General features: G+C 30.0%; 1 protein-coding gene across 2 annotated transcripts in view; it reads right to left on the bottom strand.

Annotated features, from left to right (window-relative positions):
* The window catches only part of peb (pebbled), a 30084-nt gene extending 10519 nt beyond the window's left edge, over window positions 1-19565 (bottom strand). For both annotated transcript variants that reach the window (XM_070652121.1, XM_070652122.1), the window contains exon 1: window positions 18807-19565. In XM_070652121.1, coding sequence (XP_070508222.1) covers window positions 18807-18822 — 16 coding nt within the window. In that variant the 5' untranslated portion in view covers window positions 18823-19565. The remainder of the gene's footprint in view (window positions 1-18806) is intronic.
* Between the last annotated feature and the right edge of the window lie 1935 nt (window positions 19566-21500).

Genomic DNA, 21500 nt, shown 5'->3' with positions numbered 1-21500 from the left:
CAGCAAAAAAGGGGGCATTGAATATGCAGAATTAGGAAGAGAAGCAATAAAGAAGAAAAAAAGCAACATTGCGTGACTGTGGCAAATACATTAAAAATGTTTCAATTCTGTTGCTGCTGAATTTTTCATTCTTCTTTGTTGGATATATATTTCCTCAAGTGTGTCCTTATAGCTGAATTTCATCCATTGAAATATGAAATGAGAGAGAAAATGTCGCATCGTATAATTTAGTTGCTGTGGAATAAAGGCATGGCAATGGTTATGTTTGCTGATGCCTATAAAAACCCTCCTGCGGGAAATGATAAAAAGTGCTTTTAAAATCGCTGGAAAGACGCCAAAAAATGCCAAGCTCCCTTTAAAGTTTTTTTTTTTTTTTTCCTTCTTTCCTGCTCTTTTAAGGCATAGAAGAAAAAGTTTTATATGACTCATAATAAATTTTATTAGCCTTAAACGAATAAGTCTTAAACGACAGCGAAGAAAAATGGTGATTATAACTTTTTTTTGTAGCTGCGTCTATAACCACAAAAAAATGAAATAAAAGTAAGCAAGAAAACGACACAAAAAAAATGTTTAGACATAAAAAAATCTCTAAACTTCCTCAACATAACGCTGATATATAATTTAATTTCATTGTTAATATACGTACAAATTTATTTCGGAGAACCACAAAACGACACAAAACAAAACAAAAAAAATGAGAAATGAGCTTTAAAAGACAAATTAATTTGATGGATTCTAGTTAGATGGTAAATTAAGCAGTAGATGACGGAATTAAATGGTTTAATCAAAATACAATTAGATGAGAACAAGGTAATCAATGGGGAATGGAGAACTGATCATTAAATTTAGTTATTTGACATTTACCGCCATTTTGAAACAAGAAAATTCTTAAAATCAATTTTTTAGATTGATTTGATAAGGAATGTTGATGTTAAGGCTTTTGCTCACTCTTTTTCTATTATATTAATCTATTTGCTTGATGTTTAAGGCACAAACAAAGTCATAATTTGCAATTGAAAACTCCATGTGGAAAATTGTTAAATTTCCCGCGCAAAGTTTAAACTATGAATTCTAGAACAATATTCTACTTTGACTAAGAACAACCATTAATTCCACATCAAGAATGATGTTCCGTCACATAAAATTTTCTATGGTTTCATCCTCCATAATAACAAAAAATTCTAAATCATCTCATTTAAATCCAATTTAAACTAAGCAATGTTTAAACAATGAGAATTGCATGAAGAGCCAAAACCGGGAACATGTATAGAATCGACAATTTAGTCATTACTCAAACAAATCGTCATCATTAAATTATTCACAGATGTAAGCTTCTCATGAGAAGAGACGTTGACTCAATTTCATTGAATTAAACGTCAATTTTCAGTCAAATAATGGAAAAAAGAAAAACATGTAATGAGAGGATGAAAAGTTCCCACAACAATTTGTCATCAAAATAAAAAAAATATTGTTTTGGTTGTGAAGCTACACGCCATGTTTTCAAACGATTGGCATCCATAGCAACATCACATAAGAAAATTTGTTAAAATGATTCAGCAAAACACCCTCATATGAAGATATGAAAACTCAGTGAGCTTTACAAGTGAGAATTGCTTGATGACGATGTATGTCATATACAGTCACACATAAAACTACAGCCCGTAACATGGTACTGAAAATCACCTTGTGTGGTGCTCATGTGGGTGATACATAAATGTATGTAGGCATTAGATATCAACTGCTACCCTACCCGAAATAAAGAAATAAATACATAACACGAATAAAATAATATATGAATGTGTTCATATCTCAAAATATCCATCAACAACAGCAGTAGTGGCTCATGAATGGAGAATTACAAGGTGTATTGCAACATGACATGTGTGTAGCATAAAAAATAATGAAATTCATCCCAAATTACACATTCATTTACAGTTCATATCGTTATAACCGTTTGTCGTTGCTCTTGACAACGTAAGCTAACAAATACAGGATTTCAAGCCCATCCATTATCCTCAACTTCCGCTAACAATTTTTTGCCCTTTTTTATACTCTGATGTTGATGATTTGTTGTATGTCTTTTGCGTGCATTTATTTATTTACTTTTTTTACCTCCTCTTTATTTTTTCGTGGAAAAAGTGAACAAAGAATGAAAAAAAAAGTCTGAAATCATCCTCGTAAATGGCGTAGGTACTGTATGATAAACATTTACTATACATATATTTATTTAGACAGAGGAATTGTACACAAGACAAATGAAAAATGGCTGGAAAACATCATGAAGAGAACAAAAGCATGAATTTATTATTAAGTATAAACATCAGACGATAAAGGCGAGAAGGAGGTAAAATTTTGCATGACAATCATTTTGCTTTATGCTCCTTCAAATGTTTACTCTTTGACGTATACTCGATGTATGATTAAAAATGGAAATATGTGAGGAATATTGATGCAATTATGACGATGAATTGGGATTATTTTGGCTGAAGAGCTTTAGATAGTGAAGTTAGGATTAGCTGAAACTGATTTGGGTGTGATGCTTCAATAAAAAGTAAAAGAAATTTGAATTTGAACTTTTTAACGAACTTTTCTGATTCAAATTGTCCAAAACTGACAATTTTCTAAAAGATTTGAATCTTCAAAAGTCGTTAAGAAATTTGAATCTTTAGAATTCGTCAAAAATTTGAATATTTGAAGTTCGTTAACAATTTTGAACTTAGAAATTCGTTAAAAATTTGAATGTCAAAAATCTGATCAAAATTTGAATCTCAAAATTCCGTTAAATTTTGAATCTTCAATATCAGTCAATTTATTTAATTAAACTCCATTTTCCCAACAAAAAATAAAACATTCGCTTCATCCATCTCCACATTAAATCAACCCCTCCAACCAGCACACTCTCTAGTGATTCATTTATTTTTCTAGTCTTTCATTTTTATAATCTCTGAAACCCTTCGCATGAAATAACATTGTGGGTGAACTGTACACCTTTCCATTTCAGAATATAAAAATAAAAAAAAAAAAGCATTTGCTCATATTAATACAGGCAAAAGCAGAACTAGGGAGAACATACAAAAAAAGAACCATTTTTCCTCTGTTCTCGTTTTTCTTTTTTTTTCCTGTATTTTCATTTGCGAGCCATGAGGTAGATAAAAAATAGATGAGGTAGGAGAGAAGAGAATAGAGTTTTTTTTTCTGCCTTCTGCCTTCATGAAATATTCATATATACACAGGAAAATAAAAAATGTAATCAATAAAGCAGCTCTGCTGAGGGGAGAAAAAAGTGCTGTTTTTTTTATATTATTCCAAACCATCATGGAGATGATAAAGGCATAAATTTAAGCCTGTTCTATAGAATGCCTTGGTACAAAACACAAATAGATGACTCACCTCTCAAGCCGATTATTATAATAGTTGAAGGTGTTGGCAATATAAAGCCATGATGAATAATTCGGTATTGAGGCCATTTTGCAGACTTCTTTTGTGTCTACTTGATAACATTTATGGGATATAAATTAAATCTGCTTCCATTCTTTAAGTAAATCATAAAAATAACGCAGGATATAACTTTTTTTATGGATATCCACCTCATGTAATAAATACGCACAATAATGGAGTCGCGCAAGGCTTCAGAAGCAAATCTCACTTTTGGGCACTTTTTTCATCATCAATTCTCTGCACCTACGTATGAAGCAGGCAGGTAGGGGTGGGTGGGTAGTTTATGTATGAATCTTTATTGATTCGTTGCTATGACAACATCGGGTCACACACAAACCAGCGCAAACGAGAAAAAAAAAAAGTTTATGTGTCTTCCTAACAAACAGCCAGCACACAGAATGGAGAGGAAAAAATCCCTCCGAAATGGAATGAAAAAAAATCATTAAATTGTTCTCCTCTCTGCGTCTGTGTGATATCCGAATGCTTTCTATAGCAAGCACAAGCATATAAAGCTATAACAATAATCATTTATATATGCCTCATTTTGGAGAATACAGAAGAGACGTGAAAAAAAAACGAGAATTTGAATCATTGGATGGAGGCTTTATCCAAAATAAAATTGTGTATAATAATAATAAAGGCACAGAATGAAAATGTTCAAGAAGAAACGACAGAAAATGTGGATAATGTATACATAATGTAACAACATTTTCGTGTGGACGAATGGAATGAAATGAAATGAAACAAAAAAAAAAAGATATACATATTTTTGGAAGGTATACAAGAAGGAGAGATATACATAATGAACTGCGGAGAATGAATAACAATGAAGAGGAATAAAAAATGAGGCCTTTATCGCGAATGAGTTTAATTTTGGTGCTTTTAAGCAAAAATATTCTTCTTTTTTTACATTTTGGCTGTAGATAGCAAATTGCTTTATCCTCTTTTATGTTCCGTTTTGGGTCTCTCTTTATGAAATTAATTTTACTTTTTCTTTCATTCTCATTCGTTCGTCTTTATCTGAATTGAAAATGGTTGAACAAAGGAAATTTCATTATTTTTGATAATAAATGATGTTTCATGGTGCTTTGGGTTGAATTTGGATGTTTTGGAGCTTGTTTTTGGGGATTAAAACAAAAAATGAATCTTATTTAGAGAGTATTGGCTGAATTCAGCTATAAATTTGCACAATTTTGAGATAAAACTAGCCAAACTTAACTAATTTGGACTGAATTTAGCTAAACCGGATTAAATAATGCTGAATTCTGTTTAGCTTGACTGGATAGTGCTGAAATTCAGCTAAATTTTGCCAAATAAATACCAAATTAAAAATATAAAGTTCTACTTAATAATGTTTAATTTAGCAAAATTTAGTAAAATAGTACTGAATTCAGCTGAAATTATCTCAATATTATCAAAAAGAGCTGAACTTGTCTATTTGACTCTCAATCTAACTGAATATAAGCTTACTCTGATTAAAACTGCTGAATTCAGCAATCTAATGCTAAAATCAATCTTCAACTGCGTCATTCACATCTACTTAAAATCCCCAATACGCCATTTCCATCTAATTCCAACTTCCCAATTCCAAAACAAATCCCCAATCTCAATACTTAAACTCTCTAACAACATTCCAAATTCCATTTATTCTGATTGCACTTCTTCTCATAATAAATTCAAAGAATCACAAAATGATACCATGTCATGCAATGTTGAGATTTACATTCATAGCAGCAACAAAAAAAAATTATAAGGATTACATTAATGACCACAATACTACCATCAGACATGAAAACGTTATCATCATTATACTCTATAGAGTTTTCGTGATGACAATAACAAAGAACAAATCTTCTTCTACTGTGTATATATGGCAGAGGAAATCTCCATTTTCTATCATGCGCAGAATGACAGACGCAGATGATTTCACATTGAAGGAAGGTGACAGAGCAACGCCATCAAAGTTGAACCTTCTATGACTTTTAAATGATTTTCAAGTTTGATTCAGCATGAGATGGATACAAAGAAGATGATGAAGAATGAAATCATCGAAGCAAATGGATGTGATGAGACAATGGACTCTGAAAATTATTTTCCCATCTGCATGTCGTCTCAGTTCTTAATCTTTGTGGAATAAATTAAGACCCAAATATTCTGAGAATATATATGAATAAGGTAAAAGGAGAAGAAGGAGGATGAGCAGAGAGCAATAAAGACGACATCCTCAACGAGACAGAGATCTGTGAGAAAATATTCAGCATGTCTAATTGCTTTTGAAATAACAAACATGCAATAAAATGTATCCCGAATGCTAATATTTTTGGTACCTTAGCCATTTATCGCTTTATGGCATAAATAATTGTATGTATATGCTTATTATTTTGTGACTGAATTTCGCTTGCACATGTGCACTTTTTTCATCGCTTACTCAACTGGAAAATACCGAAAAATATATTCAACTTAAAAAATGCAATTTCACTATAGATCAGAGAAATAAATGAACTTTTTTTTTCTCGAAGAACAACATCCGGTTCTGACTAATGAAGGGGGCGCAGATTTCTCATTTCTGCTTTTTTTATACATTCTCAGTTTTTAATTTTTTTAGCAGGTTCTTTATGGGTGTGAAGTGGCGTTCAATTCAGTTTGACTGGATTGAATTTTGAAGGATTTATAGATGATTTAAAGCTGAATTTTTGAAACTTTTGAGTAATTTTGACTTTTTTGAAGAAAAAACGGTTAAGATTCAAAGTGTGGAACTGATAAATCACAATTTGATCAAATTTTGATCTATTTGATCAGTTTCACATCCTTTTTAAGATTCAGAATTTTGAACTTAAGACGAAGTTTGAATTTTTGAAAACTGTTGAATTGAACTTTAGAATTTTTCACATTTGAAATTTTGAAATTCGTTAATTTGAACTAAAGAATCATCCTAAAAACTTGCAATTCATGAAAAAATGCGTCCTAAAATCCCATCCACCTCCATCATTAATTCCCAAAAAAAGCCTTTCTCAAAAACAAAACTCGTCTGCACGTAGAACCCTCGACTATATTCACACATCTCTCGCGCAGGTGATTTTTTTTTTCAACTCGGCAGTTTTTATTTTATTTTTTTGTGTATATCCATTTCGCAATCATTCAACCGTGCGTGAGTTTCGAGAAATGAGAATGAAGGAAACTTTTAACGTATATAAGCATTTTTCATGTCTCTACAATTTATCATTTTGTGAGACTCACATAGAAAAAAGAAAGAAAGAATTTCATGATGATTTTATTCTTTTTGTTCTGATGAATATCAGGCATACGATTGTGTATTAAAGCATAGCAAGGCATAGAGGAAATAAGAAAGAAAAGGAAGGAAGAGTAAGGGTGGGAGTAAGGATATATTGTTGTTGAGGGGTTGTAAGGCAGCCATGGTGAAAATAAATCCCATTACATTTTAGATTCCTTTCCAACCAAATAAATGCTTACTTTGTAACTGCTGAAGCACACAATCATCATAAAAATAATCTTGTAGTTCTAGTATGGAAGCAGACACACATGAAACATGAAACAAACGAAATTAAAATAATCAACTAGATGTGGTTGGTGAAGACCTACAATTCTCAATTCTCTTCCACCCACGCGCACTTCATCCTTCCTTCCTTCTACATCCACATCCACATTCGAACGGATTTACGCTCAAATTCAATGAATTGATGTGAAAATTGAGTGGAAAACGTGGACAATTTCATCACGTTGTCATCATAAGATTTCTACTCGTCAAGTTATTGAAAAATCACGTTTCTGTTTGGGAAAATTATGCTTGCATGTCTCTCGAGCCTCAATCTCGTTCAATATGTCAATTAATTTTTATATTTTTATTTATGCGCCCGTGACTCGTAATTTAATTTTACTAAATAAAAATCCTCCCTACATCAACTACAACTGTTTATATATAGCTTGGATGTATGCTTGTTCTGTTTATATTATGTATGTACACAAAACAAATTCTATACAGCATGAAAACACACAAAAAAAATCGAAGCCGTTTTTTGTTTATTAATAGGTTCCATGCTTAAAAAATGGAAATAGAAAGGAAAAGGTCACCCAACAAACTGTTGAATTGAACGCATTTGAACTTTATTTTCAAAATATATCCATAAATAGAACCATAAGATTCATATAAATGTAATTAAAGAATGATTTTTACTATTTCACGTGTATAGTGCGCATGCAATAATTTTTAATTAGAAATGCAGTTAAATTGATGCAAATGACATTAGAATGTGAGTCACTAGACTTAATTAGCACGTAATCTACAAGAAATCATACAAAAGATTCCAGAAGAATCAATGCGAAGAAGAGAAAAAAATATTAAAAATGGAGATTGAGAAGAAAGAGACAAAAGATGTGATTTTTTGTCTCATGCAGCAAATGGCAAAGTATATTCCATATACACATGCTCTGCTCTTTATGCTCTTTATTTTATCATCACACTCCGACTCGACTCGTTATGTTTTTTTTTTTATTTCTTCTTTTCTTCCATTTCTTCTGTTCATATATATACTGTACGGTAGATAGGTGGGCGTCGTAAAAGCAGAGCATTATGTTTTTTTTTATGTATATAAATATGTAGCATATGTATGGATTTTTTTTTATTTCGTATTTTCTCCCCTAAGAGTGAAAATTTCTGTTCTTTTTTTTTCATTTCAATTTCAAATCCTCCGAAAACGTGAGGAGAGAAACCCTCCAGTGCTTTATGTAATCATGCTACAGATTATTGCTTATTGTACATATGTATATGCTTTCTCTCCGTTTCTACATTTCTGTTCTGTCCAATCAGAGTCCTTGAAATGAAATTAGATAATTGAGATTGGCTTGTATGAGAAGAACTAATGCACTTAGGGAATATTGAAGGAGGGTGATGAGTGAATTTGGGTAAATTAATATTTTTTTGAGGGATATTTTATGTGAAAGTTGTAGTCAATTTGATTAATGATTAGTTTTTGAGTTGTTTTGTTGGTATGATTTGATTGGATGAACTTTGTTATTTATTGTGATGAATTCAGGTTATTGGATGAATTCAGCTTCAACTGTTGTATTTTAATAATTATGGTTAATTCAGATGAAAACTTAAAATTTTCTGAATTCAGCTTAAAACGCTGTATGTTATAAATTCTGCTTAAAACAATAAATGTGCTGAATTTGAACATTCAGCCGAATAAGCTGAATTCAGATCAAATTACTGAATTGATATATAAATCAACTTCTCTGAATTGAGATCAAAATTTGCTGAATTCAGATCAAAACGCTGAATTCATTGAATTCAAATCACTGTAATTTGAAAATGTGAATTCAGCTAAACCTTACTAATGGTCAATAAGATTGAAAAATTGCTGAATTCAGCTAAATTTTTGGTGAATTCAAATAAATATGATGAAAAGAACATTGAATTTGCTGAATTCAGCTGAATTGTTCAACTCATCAAAATCTGAATTCAGCTAAATTTCAATCAATTTTTCATTGCAATTTTACTAAAAATAATGAAAAAACCTAAAAAATCCCCAGAATCTTATCTAAAACAACGACTTTACCGCCTAAAATTCTCCAAAACATCACAATCAAGCCAAGCCAAAACAAAAAATTATATTTCAAATCCAAACAAAAAAAGTTTGTCAATCCAAACAAAGTAAATGAGACAATAGCAATCAAATCTTACGAAATAAAACATTTCTTTATGAACATGTGTATTAGACATGCAAATTTGTAATCTATTATTTAACCAGCAACAAAAATGAATTTTCTTTTTGAAGTTTGTCTTCACTTACTTCATATATATATCGCATCATAATGCTATTTATTATTATCTATTGTAAGAGGAAGGAGGTGGATGGAGACGACGAGAATTGAGAGTCAAGTAATGGTGGTTGAATGCTATCATTTTTTGTGATATTTTTTTTTTATTTTGGAACAGGTGAAGTGAAATTAGTATTCATACACCGAAACCATTAATGTCGTTTCACATATAACACAAAGTTTTATGTCTGTAGATATCTATAAAAAGTGCTCGTATTCATTTCAGCTTTTTTAATATCAAATTTTTGTTATTATTGTTGAATGTGAAAAAAATGTTATTTTAACTACACTTATGCTATTTATGCTTTATGCTTATACATGCATACAACCCCTATTTATTGATAAACATTCAGCTATATTAGTCAGGTGAGAGACATTAATATTTGATCAAGTTCCTAGCGCGTTTTTCACTAAATTTCATTTTTTTGGTAGATTGTTAAGGAACAGAAGCAGCACATCATCATCATTATTATCGATTAAAGATTAAAATTATACTTTCCCTTTTTGGAATTGTGCCTTGTTTTTTTGTGACTGTAATTCATGCAAATTTTATGATTTCGCATAAATTTTTTATGCTCTCGTGAATTTTTTCCTTCCTCTTTTTGACTTAATTTTGCTGTTTGTGCTATGCGTCACACACCCATAACTTGACCCTAACAGGAAAAATACACAAATGCTTTGATCGTTTAGTAGATTTTTGTTATGTGGAAGTGACATAAAGGTGATGAAAGGTGGTTGGAGTTGATTGGGATTTTTTGGAGTATTTTGAGGTTATATTGTGAATTTTTGAGGTTATGTTGCTGATTTTGAAGTTATATTGAAGATTTTATAGGTTTAGTGACTGGAAGCTTAATCCAAATAGTAGTTTAAGTTGCTGAATTTGTTTGAGATTTTTTAGAACTTTTTGAGGTTATTCTGTGTATTTTTGAGGTTATATTGCAGATTTTTTAGGTTATGTAACTGAAAGCTCTTCTTAACTCAATTTATATCCAGGTCGACATACAAATATCTTTGAAAATTTTCAAACCTTGAGATCATGCTAAATAAATCAAAACTAATAACAAAACATCCAAAACATCCAGAACAAAATTCAATTTCTACATAACAACAACAACTTCCCTTGCCCTGTACCAGAACAAATAACAATGATGGCAATCCGATAAGAATAAGAGAAAACGAGTTTTAAACATTAAAGTAATTGAATCGTGTCAAGATCGTCCTGTGATGATGAGAATTATTTCTCAATGACCTCATTATTTGCCTCCGGCTTATACTCTGCTCTCTGAGCATTAAAATAATTGAACTGGAACAGCGTCCAAGCATCCCATACGAAAATAATTCTTAGACTGGTTTTCTCCCTAAATTATTTCAAAAAAATACCTCAGCTTTGAGTGTCGTGCACACAATATGACAAAACAGAAGGGATCATGCAAATTAAAGGTGAGACTGCTTGTCTTAGTTCCTTTTGGAATATTTTTAGGGATGAATTTTTTTGATTTGAACTTTCTTGACACAAGCAGATGATCCATGAAAGCATTTGCCACATGACATGATAAAATGCGATTCATTAATCAGCATAAACTTGCTCGCTTAACATTGTTGGAATCAACGTAGCAATTATGTATGTGCTTTAAATTAACATAAAATGAATTCATAATTATCACTCGTGTTCTATTCAACATGCCTACTTACTGTTCACATACGTTTGTTGTTTTAATCTACACTTTAGCGTCAATTGCTTTGCATTTAAAGCAACAACAAGCAACAACAATTGTTGAAAATTGACAAATTGATTTTCACTTTTTTTTTGTTCCTTTCTATTTACATTAAATTGAATTTCATTGTTGATGGTTTTTTTTGCATTATTAATCTTTTACGCTTCTTCATATCCAATGTGTTAGGGTGTTGGCTTTAAATCGCATTATTCAAATATTCGAGACAGGGGGGTGAGTTGAATAAACTCGACAAAATGTATTACAAAATGAGCAGCTTAAAAGGTCAAAGTCAAGTGCTATTTTATTTCAAATCACTCAATTAGAATATATCTTGTGGCTAGAAAATAAAGTAATTCCAAGAAAGATATATAAAAATTAACATAATTCTATAACATCCATCTCTCGATGAATCTTATTATGAAAATGATAGATAATAATTTTTAATTGTCCCACTTGGGAAAAAAATATGTCTAGAGTCATTAAAGTTGACTTTAATTTGTTTCGCTGAAGAGCTGTTATTTGTTTGTGGTAATTTGTTGACTAAATTGACAACTTAACGATCGTTTTGAATTTGAAATTACTCTAACAAGCTGGTTAAATTTGAATTTTTGACAATCAACGGTTTTTAGAGTTCAAATTTTGAATTTTGAGCTTAATTTGAATTCAATTTATGTTTTAACTGGCAATTTAAATTTGAATTTTTGATCAAAATTTGAGCTAACTGTCCGTTAAAGTTCAGTTACTTGAACTTTTGATCAAAATTTGAACTAATTATTCAAATGATTCAATTATTGAACTTTGAATTTGAATTCGAGTTTAACGAACATTTTCAGTTTCAAATTCATGTCAATATTGAAATAAAGTTCAATTTTTGAACTCGTTACATACTTTAAATGTTCAAAATTTGAATTTTAACAAACTTTTTTAATTTTCAAATGTTTTAAGCTGCTTTAAGGCAGTCAATCTCAACTTGATGCCTAAATCCAATGTTAACATAGCAACTAGATAGCTATACTCAATCAAAACTTCTTACTGGGCTGTTAACATTGAGACAAAAGCGAAAACTCCCGTCTACTTATTCTTAAAAGCCTCATTGCTTCTTATGCCATTCTTTTTCATCAAAAATGTAAATATAAATCTGTAGATGGGAAAATCCGCCAAGTTCAAAAAGTGCCAACATTTGGTTTTTTATAAATTTTTCTTTAAATCAGCACTTAGAGTAACATTAAGGTATTAAATCAAGTGTATCAACAACAAATTGACAACTTTTGGTGCTTTTCTGATGCTATAAATCACTTAATAAAGAGAAATTTTGATTTTTCATGCGTTAATCGATCCTGCATCGAAAAAATTATTTTCTAAAAAATTAACTTAATTAGTTACCTAGACGGTATAAGTTGCATTAATTTACGTTTCTGAATTTAAGTTTTATCAATAATTGTCATCTGTAAGTAAGTTAACTTACTTAATAAGACAAAATTAATAAAAAAGTAGCGTTAATCGATCCTGCACAACCGATTATTACAAATCAAATTTATGAAAATTTGGATTGTTTACAAAATAAATTTCACTTAATTAATGATTCGAGCATTATTTTATTGCGTCTAATAGTTGAATTGTGTGAGCTGATCTTGTATAAATTATATTGTGAATGAGAACTCCGCCTAAAAACGTCTCAAATTAGTTTTTGATGTAAAATTTAACGAATTTTTCGTAGTTCAAAAAAAAAGCAAATTTTTCCAGTTCATGCTTTTGACGGATTTTCCCAGATATTCATTTTATTTTTTTTCGAGACTATAATATTCTTTTCAATTTCATTCTGTTAAGATTTTTCGCTTTTTCATGATTTCAAAAATGAGATACAGACACGTAAGACTTTATTTTTTTGAGATATAAGAGAACAAGACACAAAAGTAATAAGAATAAAAAGACCTGAAGGCACATGATGATGATTATTTATTTCGAGCGTTACGATTCGGTGATTCTACAAGATGTTTTTCTTCTCTTCTCTCCCCGCTGCCATCGTCGTCGTCGACGCTTCTTGAACGTCGTTTATGTAAAAAAAAAAGTCAAAGGCAAGAAGAGAAGAGAATTAAAGAAGTTCTTCTTACTTTTCATTTCCATCCATTTCATCCACAAAAAAAACAAGTAGACAGACTTAAAATGAGGAATAATGAAAGACATGAAATAATAAGAATGAACCCTATAATAATAACCGAGCAATAACAATACAATGTCTTATTCCTTGATTATGAAATTATTTTTGGACAGAGCCTGAATATTCTTGTATTTCGCATTAATTACTTCATCTTCTTCACGTCTCCCCCAAAAAAAAATTTTATTTCTCAAGTCAGGTTCAAATACTTTTATTTTTGGGCTTGCCATATGCCTTATTTCTTTCCTGTTGCTACATACACAGAAGATATGCAGACTTGAGGGAAACAAAGAATGCAAGACGAAATGGAATGTTGTTCAATGTCAGAGGATGCTTAGGGTCATTCCACCTTTTTGAACCTTCTTCTTCATCTACAGCTTAACTTCTGACTTACATAAAAAAAAACCAGTCGAATTTCTTAATTGGATTGAATTTATTGAAAGTTATCTTATTGCCAATACTCTTTTTTGCACATCGTGTGAAAGAAGCTCATAAATGAAATTAACAGTCGTGCTAATTTGAGCGTGAAGGAAATGAAAGAAGAAAATTGTTGAAAAAAAATCGTTAATTGACGCACGCAATTTTTCCAGCAAGAAGCGTAAACTTCACTTTTGGTTTCTAATTTTTCCAACCTTGTTGTTGTTGTTGCTGCCTATTTTGTCGGGTGGCATATTTTTCACTTTTACTGATTATTTGAGCAACAGTCTTGAAAATAAAAATGATGTGCAGGTTTTTAGTTATTCATACAAGTGTGTGCGTTCAAGTAAGATGTCATAATGGCAATTAATGTATTTTCAAGTCGACTTTACATATTTTATTATTATTTTTTTGCTGTATGTCGCATACAGTCACAAATTTTTATTTTGTTTCAGTCGTCAATAATCACGACATTCAACAGAGTAGCTAGTAAGGTCTCATACACGTTATAATAACACCTCAAACAATCAAAAATTAAAATTTCATTTTTTTTTGTTATTTCCAAACGATACATCGTCGCACAGAATATTTCGCTGCTGGTTTGGGAGGAAATAATTGAGATGATGATCATCATCATCGACAGAGAGCTTAATTTTTTTCAATTTTTCTCGCTATGTTGAACATGAATAATAATACAATAGAGATATATACACGAATTTGACATCCATCGAGGCAGCAAATATAAAAAAAATTTTGTTGAAACAACTTCATCATCATCTGTAGAGACATTGACAAATCACAAAAAATTATTTCATGTACTACAATCTATCTCAATACGTTAATTTTGATTGTGTCGCAAAATTTTTTTGTTATTTTTCGATGATTACAGCTTTATGAAACATTTTTTTGTGCTGTCTCTACTGTAACATGAGGGATTTCCATCACTGATACAAACTGGATAATGTTAAACTTTTTTTTAGATTCGGTACGCGATGATTTGCTATAAATTAGATCTATCTGGATGTTTTCTGTGTGATTACTGGTTAATTTATGACATTATTGTAACTTTGGGTGATGACGGATTGGGGAATTACATCATAATTCGAAGATATCAATAAATAACCTCAAAAAATTACGAATCTTCAAATTTAACCTCAAAATATTCAATTTTAAGCTCAAAACTACAAATCCAAATCTTATCAAACTAATTCTAAACCACATCCAAAACTGTGAATAACCTGAAAAATTGTTATTCCCTAAAACTTAAAGACACTAACTCATTTACAACAATTAATCATAAACAAAGAGATACCATCAAAGCTTGAGTACAAAACATTCTATCATCGCAATTATAAAATGCCAACAAGTTTTATTTTCTCGTTTTCTTCTTTTTTGACGTATTTCTTCTATCGATACATGACTTATTTTGAGGGAAAATTACAATTGCACCATCAAAAAGTGATTTTTATTGTTTTATATTGAAGAGTTGAAATAACGGTCAATTTGGATTTGAATTTTTGAAGTTCAAAAAATGGTTCAAAAAGGATATTTTTGTAAAATTCAAATATTTTTTAACGGTCTTTTTGTAAAGATCAAACGAAACTTTAACGGACTTTTTCATAATTCAAAATCAATTTCAACGGATTTTTCAGTAAAAATTCAAATTTAATTCCAACGACTTTTTAGAAAAATCGATAAAAATAGAATTCAGAATAATAATTAATTAATCAAATTACTAAAACACATTATTTCTATAAATTACGCGCCAAAAACAGAAGCACTACCCACAGTTACAATCATCATAATTACTTTATCATAAAATATACTAACTTTGATTAAATGCCAACTAAAAGTAAATTTAATTCTAATCGAAGGTCGTTTACATGCGGCTTGTAATAATAATAATAATATTTTTCGGAGGTGTTTTGTTATAGTTCACTCAAGCGCAAGGCACACTAGTAAAAAAAATTGCGCAAACATAATTAAAAATTTTTATATTTTTTTTTTCCTTTCTTTCTTTTGTGTCGCGTGTGAAATCACGACGCGCGTTTCTTTATCAGCCGTTGAACAATCACCATGATCTTTATGTCATTTGTTCTGTTTCATTAGAAGTATTCAATTTTTCTAAGAGATACATGCATGAGACATCAAAAAAGGAGGTGCGGCAACTCTTATGACACATTTGATCTTCTTAAATAGACAAATTTACTCTGTTTATCTTCACATCTTTTATGATCTGGAGCAGAATGTGGGGGGAATCAACAGTGATGTCAACTTTTGAGGTTCTTGCTATATTCTGGACATTTGGATTAAATTGTCAATAATGATTAGAATTCCGACACCTTCATATGGAACCACATGAGACGTCATTACGTACAGTCCCCAAATTAGCTCATTCACAACGAGAATCTTACTGAGATAAGGTAGAAAAATATTTGTAAGAATGAATGAGCAAAGAAAATGAAAAAAAATATAAAAAAATTTCACATCAAGAAAGGCGTAAAGATCGCGATCATTTGATAAGCTAAACGTTTAACTAGCTGTGTATATGCCATACATACAATTGCAAGTGATTTTCAGTGTGCCTTTTTATCGAAAAAAAATTATTTAAGCCACATACAGTCATAACCTTGTAATTGACCATCAATTGACATAGTTTGGGCTAAGTAGCTAGCTATCATTACTCATAAGTTCTATTAATAAATATAAAATACATAAATAAAATGTGATTCCCGCCACACCACCAATATTGTGTTTTTGTTTCTCTTCTCCTTATCGCGGTTGATTTAATTTCATCATCATTGTTTATTATCAACGGCTCAATAATGTTTTAATAGTTACAAATTATGATAAAAAAAATGTGAAAATATTGTTCGATATTTATTTTTATTTATTTTATTCTTGGTGACGTTTCGTTATCTCCAGTGAGAGTATTGATAGCTGTTGTTGTTTTGGGATGAGAATTGGATGGATGGTGGGAATGTTTCAGGTAGACGAAGATTTGTGTGATTTTTTAAAGGGTATTAAGGGTCGATTGTGGTTTAGTTTGTTTACAAATTTTTGACAATAATCTGGCTATGCTGACAATATTACACAATTTTACAGTTCTTGAGTTAAGGATTTGAATGGTCAGAGTTGAATCATATGTCGAGCCCAGACTCCCAAATTCAAGCCAACAATACATTAATAAGGCTTTATTTTGCCTTTAACTTCTTATGACGTACTTTTGTCTACTCAGTATTGCTTACCAGAGCGGCACAATGCGGTGAACCACAATTTGTACCATAATTATGGTCTAACTCGCTGCCATCAGGACAACATCGCGTCTAATTGTTATAAAACGTTACATAATATATGAAACAACCCCTTACTTAACTCCGTGCAGACAAGAACTTTTTGCAATAAAATCCTTGTAAAATCACGAAAACTCAAAATAGCCATAAAAAAGTATTTTCTTCTGCTTTTAAGTGCAAATAGTAGCTATTAAATTTTTATTTAATGATATGAAGTTTTTGAAAGTTAAAACCTGGTGAAAATGGAAAGAAATTATCGAATAACTATTGCATAAAATAGGTCTTAAGTAATTTCTGAATATATTGATTGAGGTAATTTTGTATTAATGGTTCTTTTGCCGGGCAACACATTGGTCAATTTGGAAGTTACAAGTTGTGTCGCTCGAGTTTGAGCTGTTTATAGTATCAACTTGATTTTCTGGACTTCAAATATGATGAAATTATCATTTATAATTACTATATTAAAGAGAATTGCACGAGAAATCAAGCGAAAAAAATAAGAATATATCGTGATAGTAATTTTAATTGCCTTTTTGCTTTTACCTGCTTTTAAATGAAATTTGCGCAATTAAATTCTCTTAAAATCTTTTGATTTAAATTATAGAAAAGTGACAAAATTTGAGTTTTTTTAAGTTTTTATGAATTATTTTTTGAATTTTAAAATTTATTCAAGTTCCTTTCCCATTCAGTCCTAGAATTTATCGAAAATCTTAATTTTGAGAATTGGTCAAAGTAGGCAAATTAAAAATTCTTAAAAAATTAAAAAAAACTTCAAATTTTAAATTTTTCTCAATTTTCAAATTTTACAATTTTTCTAATTTTCAACTCAAAACAAATTTTTTCTCTTAAAAAACATACATTTTCATCCATAGCCAACTTAAACCAGTAACAAACTCATTGATTAGACTTGAAATCACAAATTATTTATGCCCAAGTAATTTTGTTCCACATAAAAAAATGTACAGCGTCACTTGAATTTTCACAACTGTATTTATTAATTTCTTTTAAAATACGTCAGTGATTTGTTGGACATGCTGTTGCGGAAACTAATTCTTCGAAGATGTTCTGGTGGGTGAATCTTTTTTTGTTGGAGATGAATTTGAGAGATTTTTTAAGAATTTTCAAATTTTGATTTTTGAATTAAATTTTTTGAATTGAATTCAAATTCAAATTTGAAATTTCAAAATTGAATTTAAAGATTAAAAATTGAAATTGAAGAAATTTAAATTTAAATTCAAATAAGAAATTTAAAAATTGAATTTAGGAAATTTAAAAGATTTTAAAATTGATAATTAAGAAATTTTAAAAATCGATTTCTAGAATTTAAAAGTTTAAATTCAAAAATTTGAATTTGAAATTTAAGAATTTTAAAAAATTAAAGAAAATTGAAAAGTTTTTGTAAAAATCCTTAAAAATTCAAATTTTAAAAATCTTTTAATATTTAAAAAAAAAATCTTAATTCAAAGCCGCAAAATTGCCATAAAACACGAAGAAAATAATCAAAATCAATCACAAACTTCCAACTTAACCCCAATCATAATCATCATCCCACAAAAATGTCATCCGCTGATTTCATCAAATATAAAAATTTCCATAGAACCAAACAAACGTCTTATCACTAATTAATCATGTCGATAAAATAAGTGATGAGTGACAAATCACACGTAAACATTATTTTCTTCTTACTTTTAAAGATTGTTGCGGAAATGAATATATTTTTTTTATCACTTGACGTCAATTTCAAAAGATTTTTCTTCACTTTCCATAGAAAAAAAGAAGTGAGTCTTTTAGTCATCATGTCATGAAATTCAAACTTGGGTGTGAGAAGCTTTATCCGAAATTAGATAGTAAATTCATAGGAAAAACCCACCTGCGATGATAACGACTTATCATACTTAATAGAGCAATATGCTTAATAGTTTGACTTAATTAAATAAGAGCTGCACTTACCATCAACTTGATCCATAATTGTGTCTTCGTCTCTTTAAATTAAGGTTAAAATTTCTTATTCCACGAACAATTCAATAGACAATTTTTTTAATTTTTTTTTTGTGGTTTCACTTCCACAGAATTTGCTGATAAGACTGTAAAACAGCAAGTTCTCTTGATCAAATATCCATAACCACAGAGATATATGTAATTTGATTTTTTTGTCAATTAATTAAATTCTTTTTAACTTTTTTTTCAGTTCTCTTTTATCAGAAATAATATTTTATTGATGTGTGCCTTATCACTTCTCCTTATTCTTTTTTGTTTGTTTTGTCAATGATCAAATCTTTCACAAAAATAATTTTTTTGTCATCATTATCAGTAATTGATGAGTTTCTATATTAATTCATCACTTTTTCACTTTTCACTTAATTAAGGCACAGAAAAAATTCACAAAATAAAAAAATCCAAAAAATTTTTTGTTCCTTAAAATTGTATTAAATTTTAAGACACAACGCGCGGTTAATAAATATTATATTATTTTTTTTGAGATGTTGTTCCTCCAACAGCTTTCGGAGATGTGACACAATGAGAATTTTCACATTATCGATACCTTCTTTTTTTTTTCACGGGCAGAGCTTCACTTTTTTTTCTTCTTTCCTTTCTTTTCTTCTCTTCTCTATTGCTCTGCTAACTCCCGAAATAAAAAAAAGCAACTTCTCATCCGTTTTTTTTTTGAAAATTATTTGCTGTATGTACCTGAGAGGTACCGATGTAGTATGTAGTTGTAGAAGAACTGAAGCATCAACAGAAAAATATAAATGAATAACATTTGGATATTTCCGAATAGAGCTTTCTTAGGTTTTGTGTACGACGACAAATACAATAATAATAAGCGCGCGGTGAGAGAGAAATAGCTCGTGAGAGAGAATCATGCTATGTATGGAAGTACATAAGACGTACACAAACAAATGATATTATTTTTCCTGCTTTATCTTCTGCTTCGTGTGCATGTGTATAATTGTATGACTGTATGCGTCGCATGTATATTATTATAATATTCATATTCCTCACCTGAGAAGAGAGGAACTGACTGATAACATCCGAAGACCATTTCAATGTATTTGTAATTTCTTTCTCCTGTTTTGGTGGTGGAATTGATCTGACGGACGTGGAAAGCTTTGATGAGTTCTTCTCTTCTTCATTTCATCGATTTGTTTTTTTTTTTCGAGAAGGCATTGAATGAATTTCTCCCCCACCTTTGACACATTGGATATACAACAAAAAAAAAATTCCAATTATCACATTTTGTGCCTTCTTTTCATATCTGAACTGCCCATCCAATAAATCGAAACAATTTAACAATCGTTAATGTGAATAAACTTGAATGATTTATTGTCTTGTTTGCAATTTTTTTTCTGTGCTGCTTGCTGTTCAGTTCGGACTGATAATTGAAAGTTTTTTTTTGATTTTTGCACGAATTTTTTCCATTTTTCTGTGTTGGTTTTCAGTTGTTTTGCAATTCTGATTTTTATTAGTTTCAGGTTGTTTTTTTTTGTTGCTTCCTTTTGGATTTGCTTATTAGAAAAAATTACTCGGTTATGAAATTTTTATATTTCTTTTTATTTTTATTAAAAGTTGGAGACAAAATGCTTTATCACGTTTAGTTTTGTAGTTTTGTAGTCTAGTTGTCGAGTTGGAGTTGATTACATCATCCTTATTATAGGCTAGAATTTGATGAGGTGGAGAGTTGAGGTTTCGATTGCTTTTACTGAGTTGCATAAGATTGTAATTCATTAAAATGATATGAGTTGCTCTTTGGAAATTGTGACGGCCGTTTTGACGCAAAAAATCAGATTTTTAGATGAAATTTCTTGACTTTTATTTAGAATTCAATTTTAAAATTTACAATTTTTGACACTTTCCTTATAAATTTGATCCTTTAAATGTTACATGAAGCTGATTCTACCGCTGATTACTATTCAATAATTACTAATTCTTCATCGATACTGTTTAATTATTTCATAATGATTCTAATAGAGGATTATCATACAGGATTATCATTGAATTAAAATTAAATTATTATGCTTATTGACATAACCCTAACAGACATTGATGGTCATAATCAATTGATTGACACTGAAATAAACACGTTTTTTTTTTGCATATTAGGACAATGTTGCATAATGCTAGTAATTTGTGTTTTCATATTTTTAAATCCATGAATCCTTATTATAATAATTTTATTCATATACATAGATGTTTGGCTTGTTACATTCTCGAACTCAACTCAAACTGCACAAGGAATCAAATATCAATCCAATGGAATTATTACGGAATTAATATGAATTTCATTCTTTGTGTCACCCTTTCTTTGTTTAGTATGAATATACTCGAGCATCACAAATGAGAAAGGTTCCGTCAAGATATCTGTCATTTATTATTAATATTGGTCCGAAATCCTCCGTGAAGATTCTCTTTAAACAATCTTGATGGGACTTTTCTCATTTGTATCTTTCGCAATAACAGCCATAAAATTTTCAATAAACCTTCAAACCCAAAACTGCTCAAAATATTGTATCGCTTATATTTTATACATTTTTCATGAGTTCATTTTCTTATCCGCTATTTTAAGTATTGGTCAAAATACACATTTGGGAAATTCATTGACCCCTAATTGTTTGTCATTTTTACTATCGTTCAATATTCAATATT

The sequence above is a fragment of the Chironomus tepperi genome, unplaced genomic scaffold, assembly GCF_022539635.2.
Source record: "Chironomus tepperi strain 1889 unplaced genomic scaffold, CSIRO-AGI_Ctep_v1 contig_479, whole genome shotgun sequence".
Classification (NCBI taxonomy): domain Eukaryota; kingdom Metazoa; phylum Arthropoda; class Insecta; order Diptera; family Chironomidae; genus Chironomus; species Chironomus tepperi.
This window is presented reverse-complemented; position numbering and strand designations above follow the sequence as displayed.